The sequence below is a fragment of the Ascidia mentula genome, chromosome 5 (genome assembly GCF_947561715.1).
Source record: "Ascidia mentula chromosome 5, kaAscMent1.1, whole genome shotgun sequence".
Classification (NCBI taxonomy): Eukaryota; Metazoa; Chordata; class Ascidiacea; order Phlebobranchia; family Ascidiidae; genus Ascidia; species Ascidia mentula.
In genome coordinates this window covers 1473945-1493653 of record NC_138570.1, presented here as the reverse complement: position 1 = coordinate 1493653, position 19709 = coordinate 1473945, and the positions used below count along the sequence as shown (strand labels likewise).

The following is a 19709-nucleotide window of genomic DNA, read 5'->3' as shown; positions in this document are numbered from 1 at the left end:
CCACAGAATTAACTTAAAATGGAAAATAATTTGTGTGTTTTATGTTTCAATTAATTAAATATGCTACTGTAAAGATTAAGTTTTGCTTCAATTATTATCTTTAACACTCTAACAGTCTTTGTTACATAAACATGTGCCTTTATTCAGTTTCATAATTTTTGGCTATCATTGTTGTAAATTTTTATTCGGTATGTAAAACTAGCCACTATTCTGGTGCACTAGCTGGCTTACTGGTCTTGTATAAAGCTGCAATGGCTCAGCAAGTGCAGTATTACGGAGGCCGTGACCCAAGGCCATCCACAAACTACAATACTGGATACGGGCGACAACCTGAACCACATTATCAGCCTGATATGAACAGAAACTCTTGGAGTGACCAAAGACCACCTCCGCAACAGCCACCAAGCAATCCAGTGCAATATCAGCAAAATGTTGATCATTATGATCGTGGAAATTTGAACAATTCATCCTCAAACTACCCTAAAGAAGACAGAAGACACGACGAAAGTTACAATAGAAATCAATACAATGCTGGATATCAATCTGACAGTCGCTACTCGGAACCTGTGGACAGAAGACCTCCTTATAATGAAAATACCGACAGGAATTATAACAGAAATCATGAATACAACGATGATTCAAGGAGGTCATATCCACCCCAGCAAGAGCCTCCACGCCAGGAAAATTATGAACAGGATTATCGACAGCCAGAGAGGCCAAGATATCAGCCACAAAACAATGTACCTCCTAGGCCACCACAAAGTACTTATAACCAGGTATTTATATATACATGTATATAAGTGTTTTGAATAATTTTTTTGTACACACTGTGCATTAAGAACATTTTGTTGGTAAAGTTTGCTGTTGAAAACTGGTATGTTGCAGAAGTATATTATATAGCTTTTCTAAGTAAGTGAATAAAATATAATATTTTTTGCACTGTACATGACAAAAAATGCATTACAGGGCGAACCTGTAAACGACCGCAATCAACAATTTGGACCAAGGTTCAATGACTACCAACGCAACAACAATTATGAAAGGTATAAACATGAAATTACTAAGTAATATGCCTTGCAGCATCAGCAACAAACTGTATAAACATGAGACTAATGTGTAATATCATCGGACATGAAATACATTTTCTATGTGAGGAAACAATAGGGAAGTTGTAAGGAAGTGATAAATTGCTTTTAAATGCTCAAATATTGCACGCTCTCCAAATTTTTGCGAAGTTTGGTATGCACATAACAATTTGGTTTAAAATTGTTAAATCTTGGTACAAACATGCAGGCAATGTATTAAATATGATTTCAGAGAAAGAGAGCAACCGTTACCACCCCCTCCAGATGCCCCTGCACCCCCCAACAGTTACAACCTACCTCCTGCACCCAGCATGCAGCCAAGATCACCTGTAAATGAAAATAGCAGACTTGGGCAACCACAGGTGTTAGCTCAAACTACTGTAAGTATTAATTGTCTGTTTGTATTTTGACCAACATAACACTGGTTGAAACATTGGAGAATTTTACTTGTTTTAATTAAAATATTTTGTATTTACACTCACTGATAACCGAGCCAATGTCTGCAGGCTACGAGCAGAGGTGGTGCCGCTGTGTTTGGAATTGTCGCAAAAGTAGGTAGACCCGAAAACTCAGCACCCCCATCCAGATCTCAAAACCAACCTCAACAACCACCCCAACATTACAACCAACCTTACCGACAGGACGATCGTGAAAGAAGCCCAGTTAGGGTCAGTGAATCACTTGTAGTATTTTAAATTTTATCTATGTAGTCCATAATGTTGTGTTGATCATTAGGCCCAATCTCTGGCCCCGATCATGGAGCAACCATCACCTCCTGTTTCACCGAGATATCGACGTGATCCTCAGTATTCAGATCACAATCAACATTCCAAGCCACAATATGAGCGACCAGCATATGACAGGTACTTAAGCACTCAAAATTCCCTGTTAATGGACATCTCCATCAGTATAATTCCCAAAATTTAAAAAAAAATACAATTAAACTATGAGAGCTGCAGACAGGGTGTATACACGCACTGTTTCGACCTGTAAGGTCTCATCAGTGCAGCTGTTGATGTGGCACTGTGTTAGACTAGCAGGCCCACAGATTTCCACTTTGTGGTACCTTTCGGTCAATCGTCGATATGTTGGGAACCACACTAGGTACCAATCAACACAGACGAACCACGTGGAGCGCACTATGGCTAGTCTAACAGCTAGCACAGTGCCACATCAACAGCTGCACCGATGAGACCTTACAGGTCGAAACAGTGTGTGTATACACCCTGTCTGCAGCTCTCATTGATTATTATGGCTCTTTTGCGCATATACAATTAAACTATTGTGAGAACAAGTGGATATAAATGATAAATTGTTTTGTGCAAGCTGCAGACAGATGGCCACTGTCCACTGTCCACTTTGCTTATCTGATAAATTGTTTATTCATGCTTCATAAGGTTTTGTGTAGGGATGCACCGAAAGTTCGGTTTGTCGAAATTTATTTGGCCGAAACTTTTTTACTGCATGCAATGCTGGTACGCAAAGTTTAGTATAGTTTAGAATCATAGTTCAAACTGTACTAGTGTGTTTTATTTGTTAATTGTCATCGAAATCAACTTTAAGCAGTTGGTACTGCATTCTTTAAGTGCCAATAAAAGGTTGTATGATAGGATCAGATGCTTTCCAGCACATGTTTTGTTTAAATTTATTGCGATTTTAAGGAGATGGATACCAAAATTAGTTTCAGTTTATTCGGCCGAATAAAAAAAATGCTGTTTCGGTGCATCACTAGTTTTGTGAACAGCAATTATAGTGCTTTTAAATTTAGAAACAATTATGTTGAATGTAAACTGAAGCCTTTACATGCACTGCAGCCAAGCAGCAGACTTAATCTTGGATTATCTGAGCTCTTGCATTTCTAAGTGAATTAAGCGACATGTTGTAATAGACCTCAGGGCCGCAAGCCAGATGAATATCATTATGAACGGCCGGGTGACGGATACAGAGAAGACAGTAGTGGGTATGGGTCAGCTTCAACATACAATGAGCGACCTTACGATGAGCGCCCACACTACGATCAACAACAAAGAATGCCACAAGGAGGCAATAGAGACTATGTGGATCGGTCGAAACCTCAACCACCCCCAATACAACAGCAGCAAGGTTACGTGAACCAGCGTGAGGAAAATTATGGAAGGAATGATAATTGGAATGAAAGCGATCAGTCCCAACCAGTATTCCACCAGCAAAATTTGAAGAGGCATTGGACTTTACAGAAGAAGCCAGCTCCACCACAGAAGCCAGTTACAAGCTATCAACCCCCATCAGTTAACAGGGAACAAAACAGGAATCCTGGAGTGGACAAAACCCATGTTCCGGTAATAAATTTGTCACAGCAATAACTTTAGATTTCTAAAATATACTATGCCTTGTTGCACATGAGCCAACTGTGATATGGTGATGTGTATCCCATGATTATTAGTAATATATATATAACTTTACATAAACTTTTTTCAATACCAAAAATCTGTATTTTTGACAAATATATAGATTCATCTTTTCTATCCACAGAGCGTGCAAGCTGCCAAACAACTTTTTGACAAGCCATCTGGCCCCGTTCCCCTGCCTGCCCCCAAAGCCGCTTATGTGGGTAACCAGTACAGCGCTGGGGGTCAACCACCCCCCAGGCCCAGAATATACTCGGATCCAGATCAACAGCAACCTCAGAGTCCAACAAACCGATCTTATTCCAATCAGATGCCTCAACCACCACAGCATATGAGCAAAAGCATGAATAATTTGGATAGATTGCAACCGCCACCTAGTATGCCTCCACAAAGCAGGAACAGCTACTCCGGAGAGCAGCCTATGGTTGTTGGGGTGCGATTTGAGAATGACAACAGGAAACCACAGTACAATGCACAAAATCAAGGTTGGTATGCATGTCAGCATGCTTGTATAAATTGTCTCCGTCTCAAAGGTACATGTTGTGCACCTATGCTAGAAATGTCTAGCATATAGCCCAATGTCTATTGTGTACTGCACTTGATTAGTTTTGTGCTTGTCACAGATGGTACTGAAACACAAAGTTACCCAATGCTGCGCTCAATTTATTTAATCAAACAAACATTGAAATAAAATTAGCTGCAAACAATATCCAGTACTAACAAAAAAACTATACATATACAATGTTTGCATGTGTTTGTTTGTTTCAACTTTCAAGTTGAACAACGTGGAGAATATTACGAAGGGCAGAACCCTTTGATGCATCAGAGAAGATATGATGATGATGATGATGATGATTATTATCAACCTTCTTGGCAATGTAAAGCATTGTGAAATGAGATAGTGCATGATTTGAAATGCCCTAATCATACTAATACATGTTTTACAATTAAATTAGTTATTTCAGGTTGCAGGTGACATGGATGGAGTATAAAAATTTAGAAGTTGTTTTTTTTTTTTTTGTGTGAACTTACAATAAGGAGATGTAACACAAATAATGAAGTAAAAGTGGAGAGAAAAGATAATGTTATTGTTTGTTTTAAAACTATCAAGTATCAGTTTTCCTGCATGTTTCAAACTTTTACTAATCTAAAATGACCTGTGTACCTACCACATTATGCTAAAGCTATAAACTTCTACAGATTCTGTCAACATTAGTTTTTATAAGTGTGGTGTTTTAGTGCATGTACTATTAATCCCGTTCTGATCTGCACTTATTATAATTAACTACTGTAGCATATTGCCATCTGAAATTGAATTTAAAGGAATTTTTTGTGCCAGATCAAAACCAGCGTGAACAGCAACCAGTTGAACCACATAACAACCAACCACAACCAGTTTACAATCAGCGACAAGATACCAGACCTCAACAAAGCCATTACAACCAACCAGTACACCAGCAAAACAAAAACCAGCCTGATTTTGAACGAACCAGACCAGAGCCACCAAGAGACTATAATCCCCAGCAACCACCAAGGTCATCTGCATACGATCCTCAGCCCCCACAGCAAAGGGAGACATACGGTGGGCGAATGCAGGATTCGAGGTCACCTGACTACCAAGGTCAATACCATCAGCCACGATCTCCTGGTTACACAAGCCAGGAACCTCCTCAGAGGTCAAGATCACCACCTTTTCAAGGTCAGGACCAAAGGTCAAGGTCACCTGGTTACCAAAGTCGAGAGCCCCCTCAAAGGTCATTGTCACCACCATACCAAAGTCAGCCTTCACACCAGCGGTCATTATCCCCAAATAACCAAGGTCAAGCCTCCCACCAAAGGCCAAGGTCACCCAATTATGCAGAAAGATCAAATCACAGAGGACAAGTAGCAGAGAATGACCAGTATTATCAAGATGAACAAAGATCCAATAATTTTCCACCCCCATCATCCCAATACCAACCGATAAGAGAAACCTCACAGCCCCCACGACAACAACCTTCCCAACAAGGCAACCAGTTTGAGCCACAAACGTATGGAGCCGGTGATAGAAGATCTGCTGCTGAGTATGAGCAACGACCACAACATGGAGTTGAATCACAGCGTTTTCCCATTAACACCCGCCAACATCAGGGAAGTTATCAAGATGTGCGTGACACAAGACCGCCTGAAACAAATTCACAGCGTAACAGCTACGTGCCTCCACCAGAGGGAAATTCCCATGGATTTATACCTGCACCTAGACCTGGTTCCCCAACGTACAACACTTCGGAACCCAGGGTGGCTCCACAAGTAAGTCGACCTCAATACAAAGACCAGTTAGAAACTAGGAATGACCAGAGACAAGTTCGTTTTCAATCACGCCCTCAGCAAGACAGGTTTGAAGAAGAAGCTCAAAGACATCAGAGTCCTGATTCGGAAGTGAGCAATTACGTCCCAAGTATTGTTGCAAGGAGCTATGCTTCCTTTAACCAAGATACAGATGCTCCACAACAAAATGCACCTTCCAGGCCAACTTCAAAGCCAGTAGGCAGAATTTCAGATCAGCAGTGGCCTGACCCACCACCACCTATCACCCAAGCACCTCCAAAAACATACAAACATATCCCACAGCAAAGTCAGAAGGAGGAAAATCGGTCTCAGTACCAGACAAGACAACCACCCCCAGGAAGAGACAACAGTCGCATTTTGACAAGCGTTCCTCGACACCCCTTTGATCCTGTTGATGAAGATGATGACAGTTCTGAAGGCGTAGATGTTGACGCTCCAACGCCACCTCCAGAACCAACGCTTCCAAAACAGTGGGGATCGAACCAACAAATGGCTCGCCGGCCGGACATGCAGCAACGCCATATTCCAGTGGGAGCAAAAAAGGGGTCAGTAACTCAACCATGAGTTTTGTGTAGCAGCCATAGGTTTTTCCTTGTACTGTGTATTCTGAGGTTTGATCAGCATGAATTTTTAGGCTTTTAATAAGAAATGATTTGCTTCTACTTGCTTTTTATAATCATTCAATAGGTCGAAGATGTAGCTTTGATGCAATAACCTTGATTTATGTTTGTAATTATTTCTAGTTACGATCGACAACCAGGGGATGGGTTAAATGATGATCGCTATGAATCAAGTCGACCACAGAAACAAGTAAATTGTCATGCATTTTTATTGAAGAGTGTTATTTTTGTTTGGTAGAGTGCCTTTTTTCCTTTGTGCATGCCTGACAAGTTTTGTCGTTGCATGAAATGCCATAACAAACTTTTCAAAAGGAATGAATCAGTTGCATGCATTGGGGGAATAATTTGCTTGTTCGTTTCAGCCTGTCAATAAAATTCCGCCTAACAAGCCGAAGCGACAATCATTGAGACGAAATCAAGCCAAGGTATAAATCACTGACAACATGTGATACTACTTGTGGATAATCTCACTAACATACTAATAAAAATGTGTGCATGACTTTGTATCGTTTAAATCCAACAACTGCAGTTTGTTGCCCGTTTGGACTTACATGTCTTATTTAAAGAATGGAATAATGGAACTAACTCCTTAATGGGTAAAAGCTTTTGCAGTATCAAGAGGCTTTGTGCTCTTTGTCTCAAGTAACTCTCAGTGATTGAATTGTATAAAGTTCAAGATTGGTCTTGCTCGAGCTTATAATGGTTGGGTGCATGTATAGGATTTTGAAAACTGAAAATATGTGCATGCTACTTTTCTTTACTACTTATGACATATTTGGTGGGTAAATAGATTTAATTTGTACTATCAAGTTGGTATATTCTTTAAACACTTTATGCACTGTTTTTGTACTTTGTTTTTTTGTAGTTCACCGGTTTGTGTCTTTTGCAGCAAATGCCATTGCCAGCAACAAAACCAGAACCGAGTTTGTGGCAAGATGATGATGACGATGACAGTCAGAATCAACTTAATCATGACCATTCAAAAGATCGCCTCCGTGTAGCCAAAACTGGTCGTATGTTGACAAGAAAACCACCAACCAGACAGGGCAGTTCAAGCAATCTGTTGACCAATGGTAATGTGCATGTTCTTGTCATTAAAAGTCTGGTTATATGGATCAATTACATCACACAGAATTGCCTTGTGCTAAAGTTGTTGTTAAATCAAGCTTATTTGTATGACTTTGTTGTGCTGCTTTTCAAGTGCTGGAAGAAACATACTTTACAGCAGCATAGTTTTGCCCAGTGCAGGCGCAAATTATAGGCCTCAAGACTGAGGATGGATGGCTTGCAGGCCTTAGGGCCAAAATTTGCCAACCCTTATTTAATAAAGATGGGCATTGTAAAGCTTGCTATCAATATCTCTTCTACGGCATGCCTGTCTGTTTATAGTAAAATCATGCCAAGTATTTCAAAATTATATTTGTTAAAATGCATGCATATTAAACAATAGTTTTTGAATTCTCAGAGGATACAGAAGTTCAAGATTTTGCAATTGAAGTGACCCCAAATGACCTTCGTAAGATTCGTGAGTCGCCGATCACTGTCCAAGAACCATCACCAGAAAAACCACAGGTAGAGTAATGTTCATTTTATTTTAAGTGGTTCTAATTTTTTCCACCAAAAACATACACCATTCTTTTGTGTGGTAATTCCATTTTTATGTTATATTCAATGTTATAAATTACAAATTTTATTTCTGTATAGAGTACACTGTACTAAGATGGTTTTGTGTTGGCATTTACGAGTACACAGATGTCAATTATATTTGTGTATTTGTATGGAAGACATACTTGAAATACCCTGAGGCATTTACAATTATATGAGGTCACAGTAAATCTAATTCAGGGCCTGAAGTCATTTAATTGTTCAAATAGATTTCTTGAAATAGCAACACAACTAGACTTATTTCAATTTAATTTTAATATTTCAAATGGCCTTAAACAAAAATAATTGCAAAGCTATTGATTAAGCAGAGTATATTTTCAGAAAACCAAATCGTCTTTGAAAGTCAACCAACCTCAACCAGCGCCCAGCAACAAACATCACAACCATAGTAAGTCCTGCCAAGTAATAAGAAAATTACATATGTCACATTTAAACTCATCACCATGCACATGGTGTATATAACTGTGCAAGACAAATGTTTTGTTGTTTAGTAAGTTCTTGCAGATGTAGCTGATTTAATATTGTGTGTTTGGCTTGCATTGTTTTTGAACCATGAACTTGAACAGCGTACACACATGGTTATGATATCAGTGTGTCAAACACTTTAAATGTTTTTTTCACAAAAAAATTTAACTTTCAAAGGTTAAGTTAAGATGTTATTGGGCATCGCAAAGAACTTTTACTTTGAAGATATTTTTGTAGTTTGTGCTCAGAAAAAAACGCAAACATATAATTAATATAATCACAAAGGTACAGATCTATATTTTTCCAGAATGATTTTATATTATAGAAGTGATTTGTTCCATTGTGATGTTATAAATCATGATTACTCGCAGGTGGAGATTCAAGACAGAAGAAAGCAAGTGATGAAAAAGTTAACAGCAAACTCATCTTCAAAGTTCCAAGCCCGGAAACTTCCAAACGACCCACGGCTCATCCACTTCCCGATTTGAAAGAGCCAGTAGAAGGCGACAAGAAAAGGCCTCCCACATACACAGGTTGGTAGCGATGATAATGTTTAGGTGGTTAGTAAGCAGCATGCTCTGTTTGCACCGCAGGAATGTCTCATGGAAGTTTGAAAAGCACAAAGATGCTGCCCCTAATTAGCCCTGAGTATAATATGGAAAGTGATGTTGTTAAATTAATTGTTCATCTGTTAATAATCTACAAGTTATAACATTTCATGATGACCACTATAACTGCCCGTGTAAAATATGTAACTCCATCTTGGTTAACTTGATGATTAACAGGGTTTTGGGTGCATTTTTGTGTGTAGACTGGTTGTATATAGCCACAGAATTAAAAGTAAATTGTTGTAGATTGCATGAATTGCTCAGTTGCCTGTTTCGAGTATTTATGTCTAATGCCACTTATAACTTCCCATTTTTTTGAAAACCTGATACTTTCAATGATAATTTCTGTTCATCTTTTTTTTTTATTTTTCCTGGTAAGGGTTTGGAAATACTGGGAAACCCAAAGGCAACATAGGATCAGGTTCGATTGCCAATATTGCATGGTTTTTCTATTGATATATTGCATGTTAAAACACATATTGCTTGTGCCACTTAGAGGGTAACGTACAAATTTTATTTTGTCACACAACTATAGTTGTTATTTTACACATAATTTTACAGAACACCTATTTTTAAACCACTCGGATGTCACAACAAATGCAGTTTTCTGTAATTATTGTTCGCAAATCTTGTTTTCCGTCTTGTAGATCTACTCGATCAGTTCAAAACAGCTCGAGAGAGTGCACTTCGAAACGCTGCCAAAAAACAAGACAAAGCTCTGAAAGCAATCTCAGCATTTCAACAAAAGAGAAATCCATCGCCGGTGAAGTCCCCAACCCGAAAACCAGAAACTGTCGCCGACAAAAACGCAAGCAAGATAACAAAGAACTCGGCCTATGATGAAAATAAGGACATCTATAATCGCAGCAAACCAAAGCATTACGACAGGTTTGTGAAGTGTTCCACTGTTAAATTTATGAAAAAACGTTTTTGGTTAAAGTAAATGATTTTTCAAACTTTGTCCTGAAGAAGGTCGACATAGCTTATTTTAACATTGTGAAGTTGCAAACACATTGACAAATATTTACAGGCCATCTTTTCCCCAGTGATCAACACATATATAAAAATCTTTAATAATATTTCATAACAGACATTCTCCAGATGAGAGAAGTAATCGTACATCGGTAAAATCATCCTCAACAATCACAGGAAGAAGAGATAGCGACAGTAGTTCCGATCGTAGAGGAAGGTTAGCAGAAAAACAAAAACATTAAAAATAACATGTTTACAATACTAAATATGTGTGTGATTTTACAGAAAATGTGATATAACAACATTTATTTTCTTCTTTTATTCATTTATTTTTTTGTTTTACTATTTTGTTTTATTGTTTATAGAAGCCAGAAGGACAGAGGTCGATCAAGGGCAAGATCCCGCTCACGTGATCGTGATTTAAGTCCAAACCGTCACCGTGGAAGATCCCGATCACGGGAAAGACTAGAAAGCCATGATCGAAGAAGAGGCAGGTCCAGATCACGGGAAAGAATCACAAGTCCTGACAGGAGGGGTCGTGACCATTCACGTGATAGAGATCTAGATCGCGAACAAAGATCCAGGAAGTCAGAAAGGTAACAGTTTTATTGTACATTTTGCAATTGTTATTCTAGTTCAAGTTAATTGATTTTTCTTGACAAAGAACTTTATAATAATGAACACAGTGGTGTTTGAAACATCTGCTTTAACATGATTAGTATATTAGCTTTGACTTTTCTATTGGGACTAGTTAACTCCTTTTGCACCTAATTTTATAATAGTTAAACCAGATTGGTACTTTGTCATTGCAAAACTTTGCCAAACTGTATATTTCCAACTAGAGAGTTAAAGCTCAATGGTAACATAAACCATTCATCAACCCCTGATTCTAATTATATACAAAGTAAAACCTCCCCTTATCCCAGGTATAATCAGCAAGTGAGTCCGTACAAGCACGGTAGAGACGATCCCTCTTACAGAAGTTCCCACCATCATCGTGGAGGAAGCGATGAACCAGAATGGGTGGAACAATATCGGAGGAGGAGGAATAACCATGACGATCCCCCTGTACACAGGAGAGCGTGGGTGAACGACCCCAGATGGCAGAAGTATGTGTTTAGTGTACAAGCAACTTAATGTATCTTATTGGCAACAAGTGGATTCAAACCATGGGTATTTTTTAAAAATGGTTGAATGTTGTTTTAAACTTCAACTTAGCTCCTTTTTGATGAACTCTGGTTCCAGTTTTGTTGTTTTCTTCTGTTGTTTTTATTCCAATAATGCATAAAGTCTGTCTGTTTTTGGTATTGTTAAATAGTTTGTTTGTGTGTTAATTGCAATTCTTCATGACAACTAATGCCTTGATTGCCTTCAGAAAAGAGTTTGACATCAATGAATATGAACGAGATGTAAAAAAAGCTACCTCATACAACAGTGATTTTGAACAAGTAAGTTTACAAGCGGTAAATATTGAAGCATATCCAATATTGATAAAATTTGTATTAAAACTGAATAAATGAATAGTTACGAATTGTTAAAATGTTGCAAGTTCGGTCTTTTGATTAAAATCGGACAACAATTCTGCAATTAAACCATTAGAAATATTACCTCCTGCACTGTTATGTGTTATATAGCCAAGCTAACTGCCTTCAGGTTCCTGCTGATCAAATTAATTGCCACATTTCAATGTAAACTAAATTTCAGCCCCAGCGAAATCAGATGTTCCCAGCCAAGTTAATGCAGAAAAACAAACCCCCGCCCACACGACACCCACCTGGTAAGAATGAAGATTGGATGAGAAATCTACAAGAGAAAAATCGAAAAGCTGCACAAAGAAGGTCGGTGAATTATGTTGTAAGCAAGTAATGCATGCTACTGATATTGTGAGAGTGCGGCTTCACCTTTTGCTTGTGACATTTTCCTTCACTAACCACTCAACGTTCTTTGTCCACATAAAAATTTGATTGTGATTATAAGTTTTAATTTATATCAGTTGTTCCTAATGAGCCTTGTTTGTTATTCTCTGGAAATAAACCCAATGTTAACAATCCAGTAGTCAATTAGTGGTGTCAGATATCTTGCTGATGGGCATTAAAAAGTTAAGCAACACTGCTTTACAGAATGTTATTTTATGCACTTTCTTCATATGTCTTTTTCTTCATAGTTTGTTTAGTTATTGATGTAAATCAAATGTTTTTTGGGGACTTGATATAATTCCTTTTCCTCTGTCTGTAGGAAACTGCCTAATTGTTTGTCCACAGTTATGGTAGAACCATAAAATGTATAATACCACAAAACCTTAAAAAAGTTCATATTGTTATGATATGTATTGTTTGGGAAATGATTGTTGTCGATTGCGGAGGAAATAGATTAAAACCAGGGTGAATTCAATATGCTTGCAATGTTATGTACATTAATGGTCATCTGATTAAGTTCTACACAACTAAGAACTAAGTTTTTTTGGAACGCAAATTTATTGTAGTAAGCATGTTAGAAACAGTTGCAAGGAATGCACACATAGTAATATGGCAATACAATAAACACACACATATTATAGATATAAAGAAGTCTGATGTATGTGTTTGCAATGCATGAGCAATAAGCATGTTCATTTACATATACCTAGATTGCTGTGATATACTATAAGTCTGTTATACTGACAGATACGGCAAGATATGACGTGGGCCTTCGTCACTTACGGCAAGGTACTTGCATTGCTTTCAAAACATAGTTAGTGTTGTATTGTGGCTTATGTGCAATGTGTGTTGTTATCTGTCTAAGAGTTTGCTTTCAATATAAATCACCCATATTGTGCTACGACTAACATATGAATTAACAATGATACTGTTAATTCAGCAACACTTTAAGACTTGTAAAGCTTCCAATGGTGGGTTCCTTTGTAATTTTTCAATGTTGTTTGTTTCGGATACATTTTAATTTACCACTGCAGCATGGGACTTAGACAATCATAGTTACAATTACATAAAAGTTGATGAATTTTTTTTGTCGGCAGGTTTTAATGCAGGATGCAAGAAGCTGTCTAAATTTTATTGAGCTGCTTTTTATATTCCACGTTTTGTATCAAGTTCACCATTATGTTTTATAAAACCAGCTATAATGTAATTATTATTGACTTAATGGTTTGTTTGTACTTTTCTCTGCACCCAGTTTAATCATCGTATTATTGTGTAGTGTTAATTCTGATGAAATTGTGAACATATTTTTTATACCTGCATTGTGTGAACTTGTATTGTGATGCAACTTTTACCAACAATTGGCATTGTGACAATTTATATCCTTTAGAATATAACATTGTTAAACATGTTGATATGGTACTATTCCATGCATTTGTGGTTAAGATGTCATGTATTTCATTGCTTGATTCAACTGCAAACTTGGTGCTGTATTTCCTATTTCAAAATACATTTTTCTGAATTTACTGTTTTTTTTTTAAATAAAACTTATGGCTAAAATTATTTAGGTTTTTGTCAAACATAAATGTTGGAAAATTGTGTTAAAAGTGGATGTTTTTGCGAAAACTGCCATACTCAATTATTTTTTACATTGTTGGTGCATTTGTACAAAGGCTGCTAATTAACACAATAAATGTCACTGGACAACATTACTTGTATATTAGGACACAGCAGTTTCTCAGTCTTGGGCAGAATACTAGATAGCTACAGAATTGATCATTTTAAACAAGCTTTAAGAAAAATTGTTGAGGAACATGTGCTGTTTACAAGCTATGAACAGCATTTCATCATGGCATATAAATTTTGTACTGTTGTATTCCACACTGTAATTTTGATTTCCTCATAAATGCTGTGGTTTCATGAAAATGAAAACATTTACAAGTTTTTGAAGTGTACAAATGTCTGAAAACTATCTTATGTCCACACCATTTTCAAGCCTTTGCACAAAACAACAAAGTCAAAACTTACTTTATTCTCTGCAACAAAATGATCAGAAAAACATTTCCATGCAGCACATTTAATGCATAAAAGTAGAAGATAAAACCATAATAATTCACCATCAGGCATGAATCTGTGTTTTACATATGCAACATCGTCCTCTGGTCATGTAGTTTCATCATTAATATCCATGTCTTCCTTTTGGTCCTTTAGTTTATGCTCTAGTTCTGTAGTATTTCTATTAATTTCATTGCAAGTTTCTTTTAAGTGTAGACAAGCATTTCGCATTTGTTCTTGTTTCTCCAGCAATACCTTGTTTGTTTCAACAAACTTGCAAATCTGAAAAACATTCTAGCGTTGACAACACAACATTACATCACAAGCACTTCCACACATAACAGCTAACAGTAATTCAACTTGACCAAAATACATTTGCAAATAAAGAAAGATATAACACAAGCCTCAAATTATTATGTCAAAAACATGTTGTAACCCAACAAATAAAATACAGTTTAACCTTTTCAAATCTTCTCTGGACATTTTCTTCAGTTTCCTCAAGGGCATCCTCAAACTCAAGGTCACTATCCCACAATTCCGCAGAATCAGCATCGTAAAATTCATCTGCAAAATCATTAAATTTTTATTTGTGACAAAAGCGTGTCATGGCCAAAAGGTTTTCTTTGGCTCTAGCATTTGAAATTCTTGAAACATGCCAAAGAAAGTCTCTTGTCCAGGGATAGAATGTGCAGTTAAGCAAACCATCACCCAAAATCAGATGTAAAGCAATAAATACCAAGACTATGTTGTTAACAAACCGTCATCATTCAATGGAGTTGTAAAAACGACATCATCGTCTGGTGCACCGCATATATCACGAATTATCTCTTCGTCCGTTGGGGGTGAGGGGCGAAGGGGAATTATTGACGGTTTTGTTGTCTTCTTTTTTTTGAACATTTTTGCTTTTGTTGTTCCTGCGCGACACGTATAATCAACAAGTTTGCCATTGGGGGATTTTAAAACTGTGATTTCTGTGCAAATTACTCTACCTTGTCAAATGTGTAAAAAAACATCAGGATTTTGACAGCTATTTGTTTGTCCTTATACATAAAAGGAAATTCATGTTTTCTAAAAAAAAGCAATGTGCAACCGGGTGCAACTTACACAGAAAAGTTACTGCCCTTAATTATTACTGGGCGCCAAACTTCTATTTTATTTCTTGAGTTCATTTTTTTCGCATAGTTTTTCATATTATACACTTTTAATGAAAAATTGAAATTGCTTTGCTGCTTTTGTTAGAGTATATTTGTTGACATTGTTGTAAAGAAAAATTCCCGCTAGGAGCGCACGCACGTTATATGAAAACAAAAAAATGTTGGAATGAAAAACTTTCAAGAGATTTTGTTGTGATGTGTTTGCTTTTGTGGCGCGTGCGCGGAGCATATCGGAATAATGTACTTTGCAAGAAGTGGCGAATGTGAAGCACATTTGTCGCATATTATAAAAATAAGTGCATTAGTTTTGCTGTTGCTCACTGCTCAGTACGTATGTACAAACAATAGTAGTAAGATGGTTAGTATGAGTATTCTAAACTAACAAAATTATAGTACGGTTGGTTCCTATTGTACAGAAATCAAAAGTGTATTTCAGATATAAACAATACGGGACGCAAAAAACAGTTCCAACAAACCCTACTGACCATTCAGTATTTGAAAGTTCATCATAACTCCAGTAACATTTGTAATACAACTTCTTGTGCAAAGATACACTTTTAGCTGAAGGTCTTTTTTTACAATTTGCTTTTATGTATCAACTGTCAGTTGTCAATGAAGAGAAACTATGCTGCTTAAAATGCCTTCAGCTGCATGTTTGTTGGTTGTCCTTGTTTGACCTTGTGTCTGTTTTCAACCTGTTGTCCCATGGGTTTGTAAAACTTGTAAACTTTAATTACTAAAGCTTGTTGTGTGAGAAATACACAAATAAAATGGTGCACTTGGGTAATCACAATATAATCACTATGTTGAGATTATGGGTGACAAAATTCTTCACTTTGACCTTTTTTCGTGCTTTTATCAACAATTTATGTTGTGGTTTGTTTACTCATCATACAAATTGTCACAATTTAAAAAAAAATTAAGTTTGTTTTTGATTTGAATATTTTCCTTTCATAAGATTCTGTAAGCGTATCAAACTCTATTTTAAAGGTTTGTTAGTTAGTGTTATGCCAATATGTTTTTGTTATTTTAACAATGTTATTGTATCATGGTATCATATGAGGAAAATCACTCTATTATAAAAAGCTTTTCACTTGTGTGAGAATCTTGTCTTTCCCATGCCAATTCATTGGCTTCTTACCAAAAGGAGGCCAACAGCTTCCCATCACAGGGATCAGTGCCAATGAATGAGTGAGAGTATTCTGGTGTCGAAGGTTACTTACCTTTCAGGCCTAAATCAGGGTCGAATTATTTTTACATGCTGGTTTTCGTCCACAAGCACTGACAAGGGTAACTCCTTATAAAGATGACCGGTAAAATTGTCACACGCCCCACTGTCTTAGTTGGGTACGAACTCTTCCGCTGTGGTGTAGGTATTGGTCGCTTGACAAGCGCTCTGGGGAAACGTGAGCTTTTTAATTGTGTAAATGACCTCGAGCCAAATGAGTTGCTGCGAACTGCTGCCCGTGAATGTATTGTTGCGTCACAAAAGCCCATGTTTGGTGAGCGCCTAAATTCACCGAAACTTCCTTCCATGATTGTTGCGCGCCACTCGCTTTGCTGCACTTCCTTTGTGACGTATCAAAAGACGTTTCCGCTGCGGTTTATTACAGCTTAATGAATGTGCGTGCCGGCAATTAACGTTGCCAATTAGGCGTTTTGGAATTGTGACGTAATAACGTATCCGTTTGTAGTTTGGCGCAATTAACAAGCGCCGCTGTTCCGAATAAACCAATCTTTGTAGGGTGTTGATTGGATTAGGAAACGGAACGCACCCCAAAAACGTTTTCATAGCGGGTGGCAGAAGACCGTGACAATGTGGTAACAAAGTTTATTTATTGTAAACTTCCAGCTCAATGAGGTTTGCGGATACGTTAACCACTGACCTCAAACTATTTGTGTAGTTGTTCGTTATTACGGACCAGATTTGTCGAGATCTGCTAGTTGTCAATACTTCGGTCCCAATCACCAGATTTTGTTTTTAATTAATATTTTTGTATCATAGCTTAAGTGTTGTAACGTTTGTTAAATTATTACAGGGCAGGGCGAAACAATTTACATTTTGCTACAACCATTCTTGAATCGTTGAAGGCTTATTTTCATACTGCACAGCCGTCTAAAAACTTAGTCTGGCCGGCATTGTTAAAACATGCCACATGCAAACATTCCCCTGACTTTTAATAAACCCCTTTATCTTATGCAGGTTTTTTTTGCATAACAACACACAGATCCGCACACACTCAGTGATGTGTTGCACGTAACGCGGAAGTAGAACAGTCTGTGGAAAATGACGCCATGCTTGCACATAACAACCATAACCAGTCTCTCGCCTCCACGCATATGTGTTGACTGTAGGCAGTTAGGCGACAACTTGGTCTGTGTTATCGATTGAGGATCATTTAGTCGAAGGCTCGTGTTTATTGTGGACGTCACACAACGAAATTTTTGTGATTTGTTTTTTTGCTGTTTAGATGAGGTAGACCTGTACACGCATTTGGGTACCATAACGCTACCGTACAACTTCTATAAAAGTGCATTTGCAGCTTGCTGCTGTACGACTTATGCGAAACGTTGCAATATATTCTCATGTATTTCCGTTGGAATATAAGCGTGAACTTATTCGAATTGTAAAGATTGTTAAGCGATAAGTGTGAAACCCTCAATACCCCAATAACTTCATACGTGTTTACCTTTGCGTGGCCTTCGTTTCCTTGTACTCGGATGACCTGCAATTTTCGTAAATATCGATTTCCGGTCGTTCTGCATGGTTGCAACCGTTTCTACTGTTGCACCAACACTGAAGTAATTAAGACATTTCGCCAGATGTCGTCGCCAGATTTGACGTCAAACAGGATTACGCCTCTGCTTAGGCCACGGAGATAAATATTTGTTCATCTCGATAGAAATGTTGTTATGGTTATGTAGCTTCATTGGTTTACAACCCCAGACATCTTGGAGCCCGCCTTTAATCTTACCGCTTGAAATGATATATTTGTAAGTGATGGTACGTACTAACTGTGGAGAAACTGTGTGTCCGATTTACCTCACACACGATATTTATGAATGGAAAGGATACCAGGTTGAAAGTTGCTTCAGTCTTGTGGTGATTAACAGTTCGCGCCCATCGCCTAACCGATTCATCCTCAAATTATGACGACACAAGGTGCAATTGTGACATATGGCGGCTCCGCCCACCCGACCTTTCCAGGTAACCACGTGACATGTCGTTGGACATTTCATGGATTTTGTTTTGTTCCATTTTGAAAATGTTAGTGCGTTTGCAATGGTGGTAAAAAAACGTGCTAGGCACGCGGAAGTGATAGAAGCCAGGATTTCTTCAACACAACTGCCAAAAGTCTGAAAGTTCTAAAAGGTATTTTAAAACTTTCCAATACTGAAACGATGCAATTGTGTACGTTTATGCGACAACCTGCGTACAAGAACTTTATAAATATGTTCGCACTTTATCGAACATAAAGTTATGACACCTACTCTAATTATTATCAAGCAAACTACCATTCTCAGATGACACATGGATTAAACTTATCCAGAGTCCCCGCACTGTTGTCCATAACACCACCAGACTGTGTTTAATTACACGTATGACCATTTTGGTCACATCGTGTCTTTAATCCCATTCCCCGTACCGTGGGATCGCCTTAATAGTCGGTTCACTTACAGCAATTAAAATCACCAAGTAAGGGAAATAAAAGCGGAACATTAGTGTTTTTATCACGCTTGAAATTGTTTTTGAATCGATCCAACCCGCTTTAAGTATTTCCTTTCTTTGCCTGAGCCAAAGCATTTTCCCGGCATAACAGACTTTTATGTCAATAAAAATAAGTTATTTTGCTCCAAAAGCTGCTCAAGCACATTTTTGTTGTGATGATCATACACTGTATGTGTTATGAACATCTAAAAATAACTCGTAGAACCGAAGACAGTGGACTGTTATATGTACAGCGACCTCCGCCAATTCCCAAAGGTGATAGCAAATGGCATGTGTTGTGCATACTTCGTACCACGAGGGATTTAGCCGATGTAGGTTTTGTAACAGCATGTTATTCTTACTGCCACCATATATACGACCCGCCTGTCCTACTTTCTTACCAGTGCTGTATGGCCCTCAGTTGCTATTTGTTTTCTGTACAAGTGAAGTGTGATTTATTGTACAGTTAAATTTAATGTGTATAGTGTAAATTCAATGCAAGCTGTGAAGGGTTCGTATTTTGGTATTGCATGTGGCGCTCGCAGTTGGTTCAAACACAGTCGGGAAAATCGCTAGATTTGGTTTTGAGAAAAGGACCATGTGTTTCGAAAACAAATATTTAATTTTGAGTACCTGCTATTGTGCTTCCAAGTGCGCGAGGAGATTGGACAAACAGTTATTATCAGATAATACGTTTTTGCTGCTATCTTGGTATATCTGGGGTTAACTCGCTTAATCAGTCATCAGA

General features: G+C 37.7%; 2 protein-coding genes across 5 annotated transcripts; one reads left to right on the top strand and one right to left on the bottom strand.

Moving 5' to 3' along the window:
• The first annotated feature begins 151 nt into the window (after positions 1-151).
• Positions 152-14005, top strand: LOC145901597 (uncharacterized). 4 transcript variants are annotated; one of them, XM_082989333.1, is made up of 23 exons: positions 152-776; positions 967-1043; positions 1318-1465; positions 1592-1753; positions 1821-1948; positions 2974-3403; positions 3597-3957; positions 4249-4350; positions 4812-6345; positions 6544-6610; positions 7310-7493; positions 7886-7992; positions 8407-8473; positions 8922-9083; positions 9538-9579; positions 9806-10046; positions 10249-10347; positions 10496-10726; positions 11057-11239; positions 11506-11578; positions 11835-11968; positions 12794-12835; positions 13144-14005. In XM_082989333.1, the coding sequence occupies exons 1-22, from the start codon at positions 252-254 to the stop codon at positions 12807-12809; spliced, it is 5073 nt and encodes a 1690-aa protein (XP_082845459.1). In that variant the 5' UTR covers positions 152-251; the 3' UTR covers positions 12810-12835; positions 13144-14005. The 4 variants fall into 4 exon arrangements, with proteins under 4 accessions (XP_082845459.1, XP_082845462.1, XP_082845461.1 ...); XM_082989336.1 differs by lacking the exon at positions 4249-4350; XM_082989335.1 differs by lacking the exon at positions 9538-9579.
• Positions 14006-14117: 112 nt separating this feature from the next.
• On the bottom strand, positions 14118-15170 carry LOC145901623 (uncharacterized). Its single transcript, XM_082989371.1, has 4 exons — positions 15088-15170; positions 14857-15012; positions 14559-14662; positions 14118-14380 (listed from the first exon to the last, which is right to left on the bottom strand). Exons 2-4 carry the CDS (start codon positions 14993-14995, stop codon positions 14207-14209), a joined length of 417 nt encoding a protein of 138 aa, XP_082845497.1. The 5' UTR covers positions 14996-15012; positions 15088-15170; the 3' UTR covers positions 14118-14206.
• Positions 15171-19709: the final 4539 nt, after the last annotated feature.

Coding starts and splice junctions, on each gene's coding strand:
- LOC145901597 (XM_082989333.1), top strand. CDS start 252: ATGGCTCAGCAAGTGCAGTATTACGGAGGCCGTGACCCAAGGCCATCC. Junction 6,346..6,543: donor CCAGTGGGAGCAAAAAAGGG/GTCAGTAACTCA, acceptor AATTATTTCTAG/TTACGATCGACAACCAGGGG. Junction 8,474..8,921: donor CAACAAACATCACAACCATA/GTAAGTCCTGCC, acceptor GATTACTCGCAG/GTGGAGATTCAAGACAGAAG.
- LOC145901623 (XM_082989371.1), bottom strand. CDS start 14,995: ATGTTCAAAAAAAAGAAGACAACAAAACCGTCAATAATTCCCCTTCGC. Junction 14,663..14,856: donor AACTCCATTGAATGATGACG/GTTTGTTAACAA, acceptor ATGATTTTGCAG/ATGAATTTTACGATGCTGAT. Junction 14,381..14,558: donor TCCAGAGAAGATTTGAAAAG/GTTAAACTGTAT, acceptor AATGTTTTTCAG/ATTTGCAAGTTTGTTGAAAC.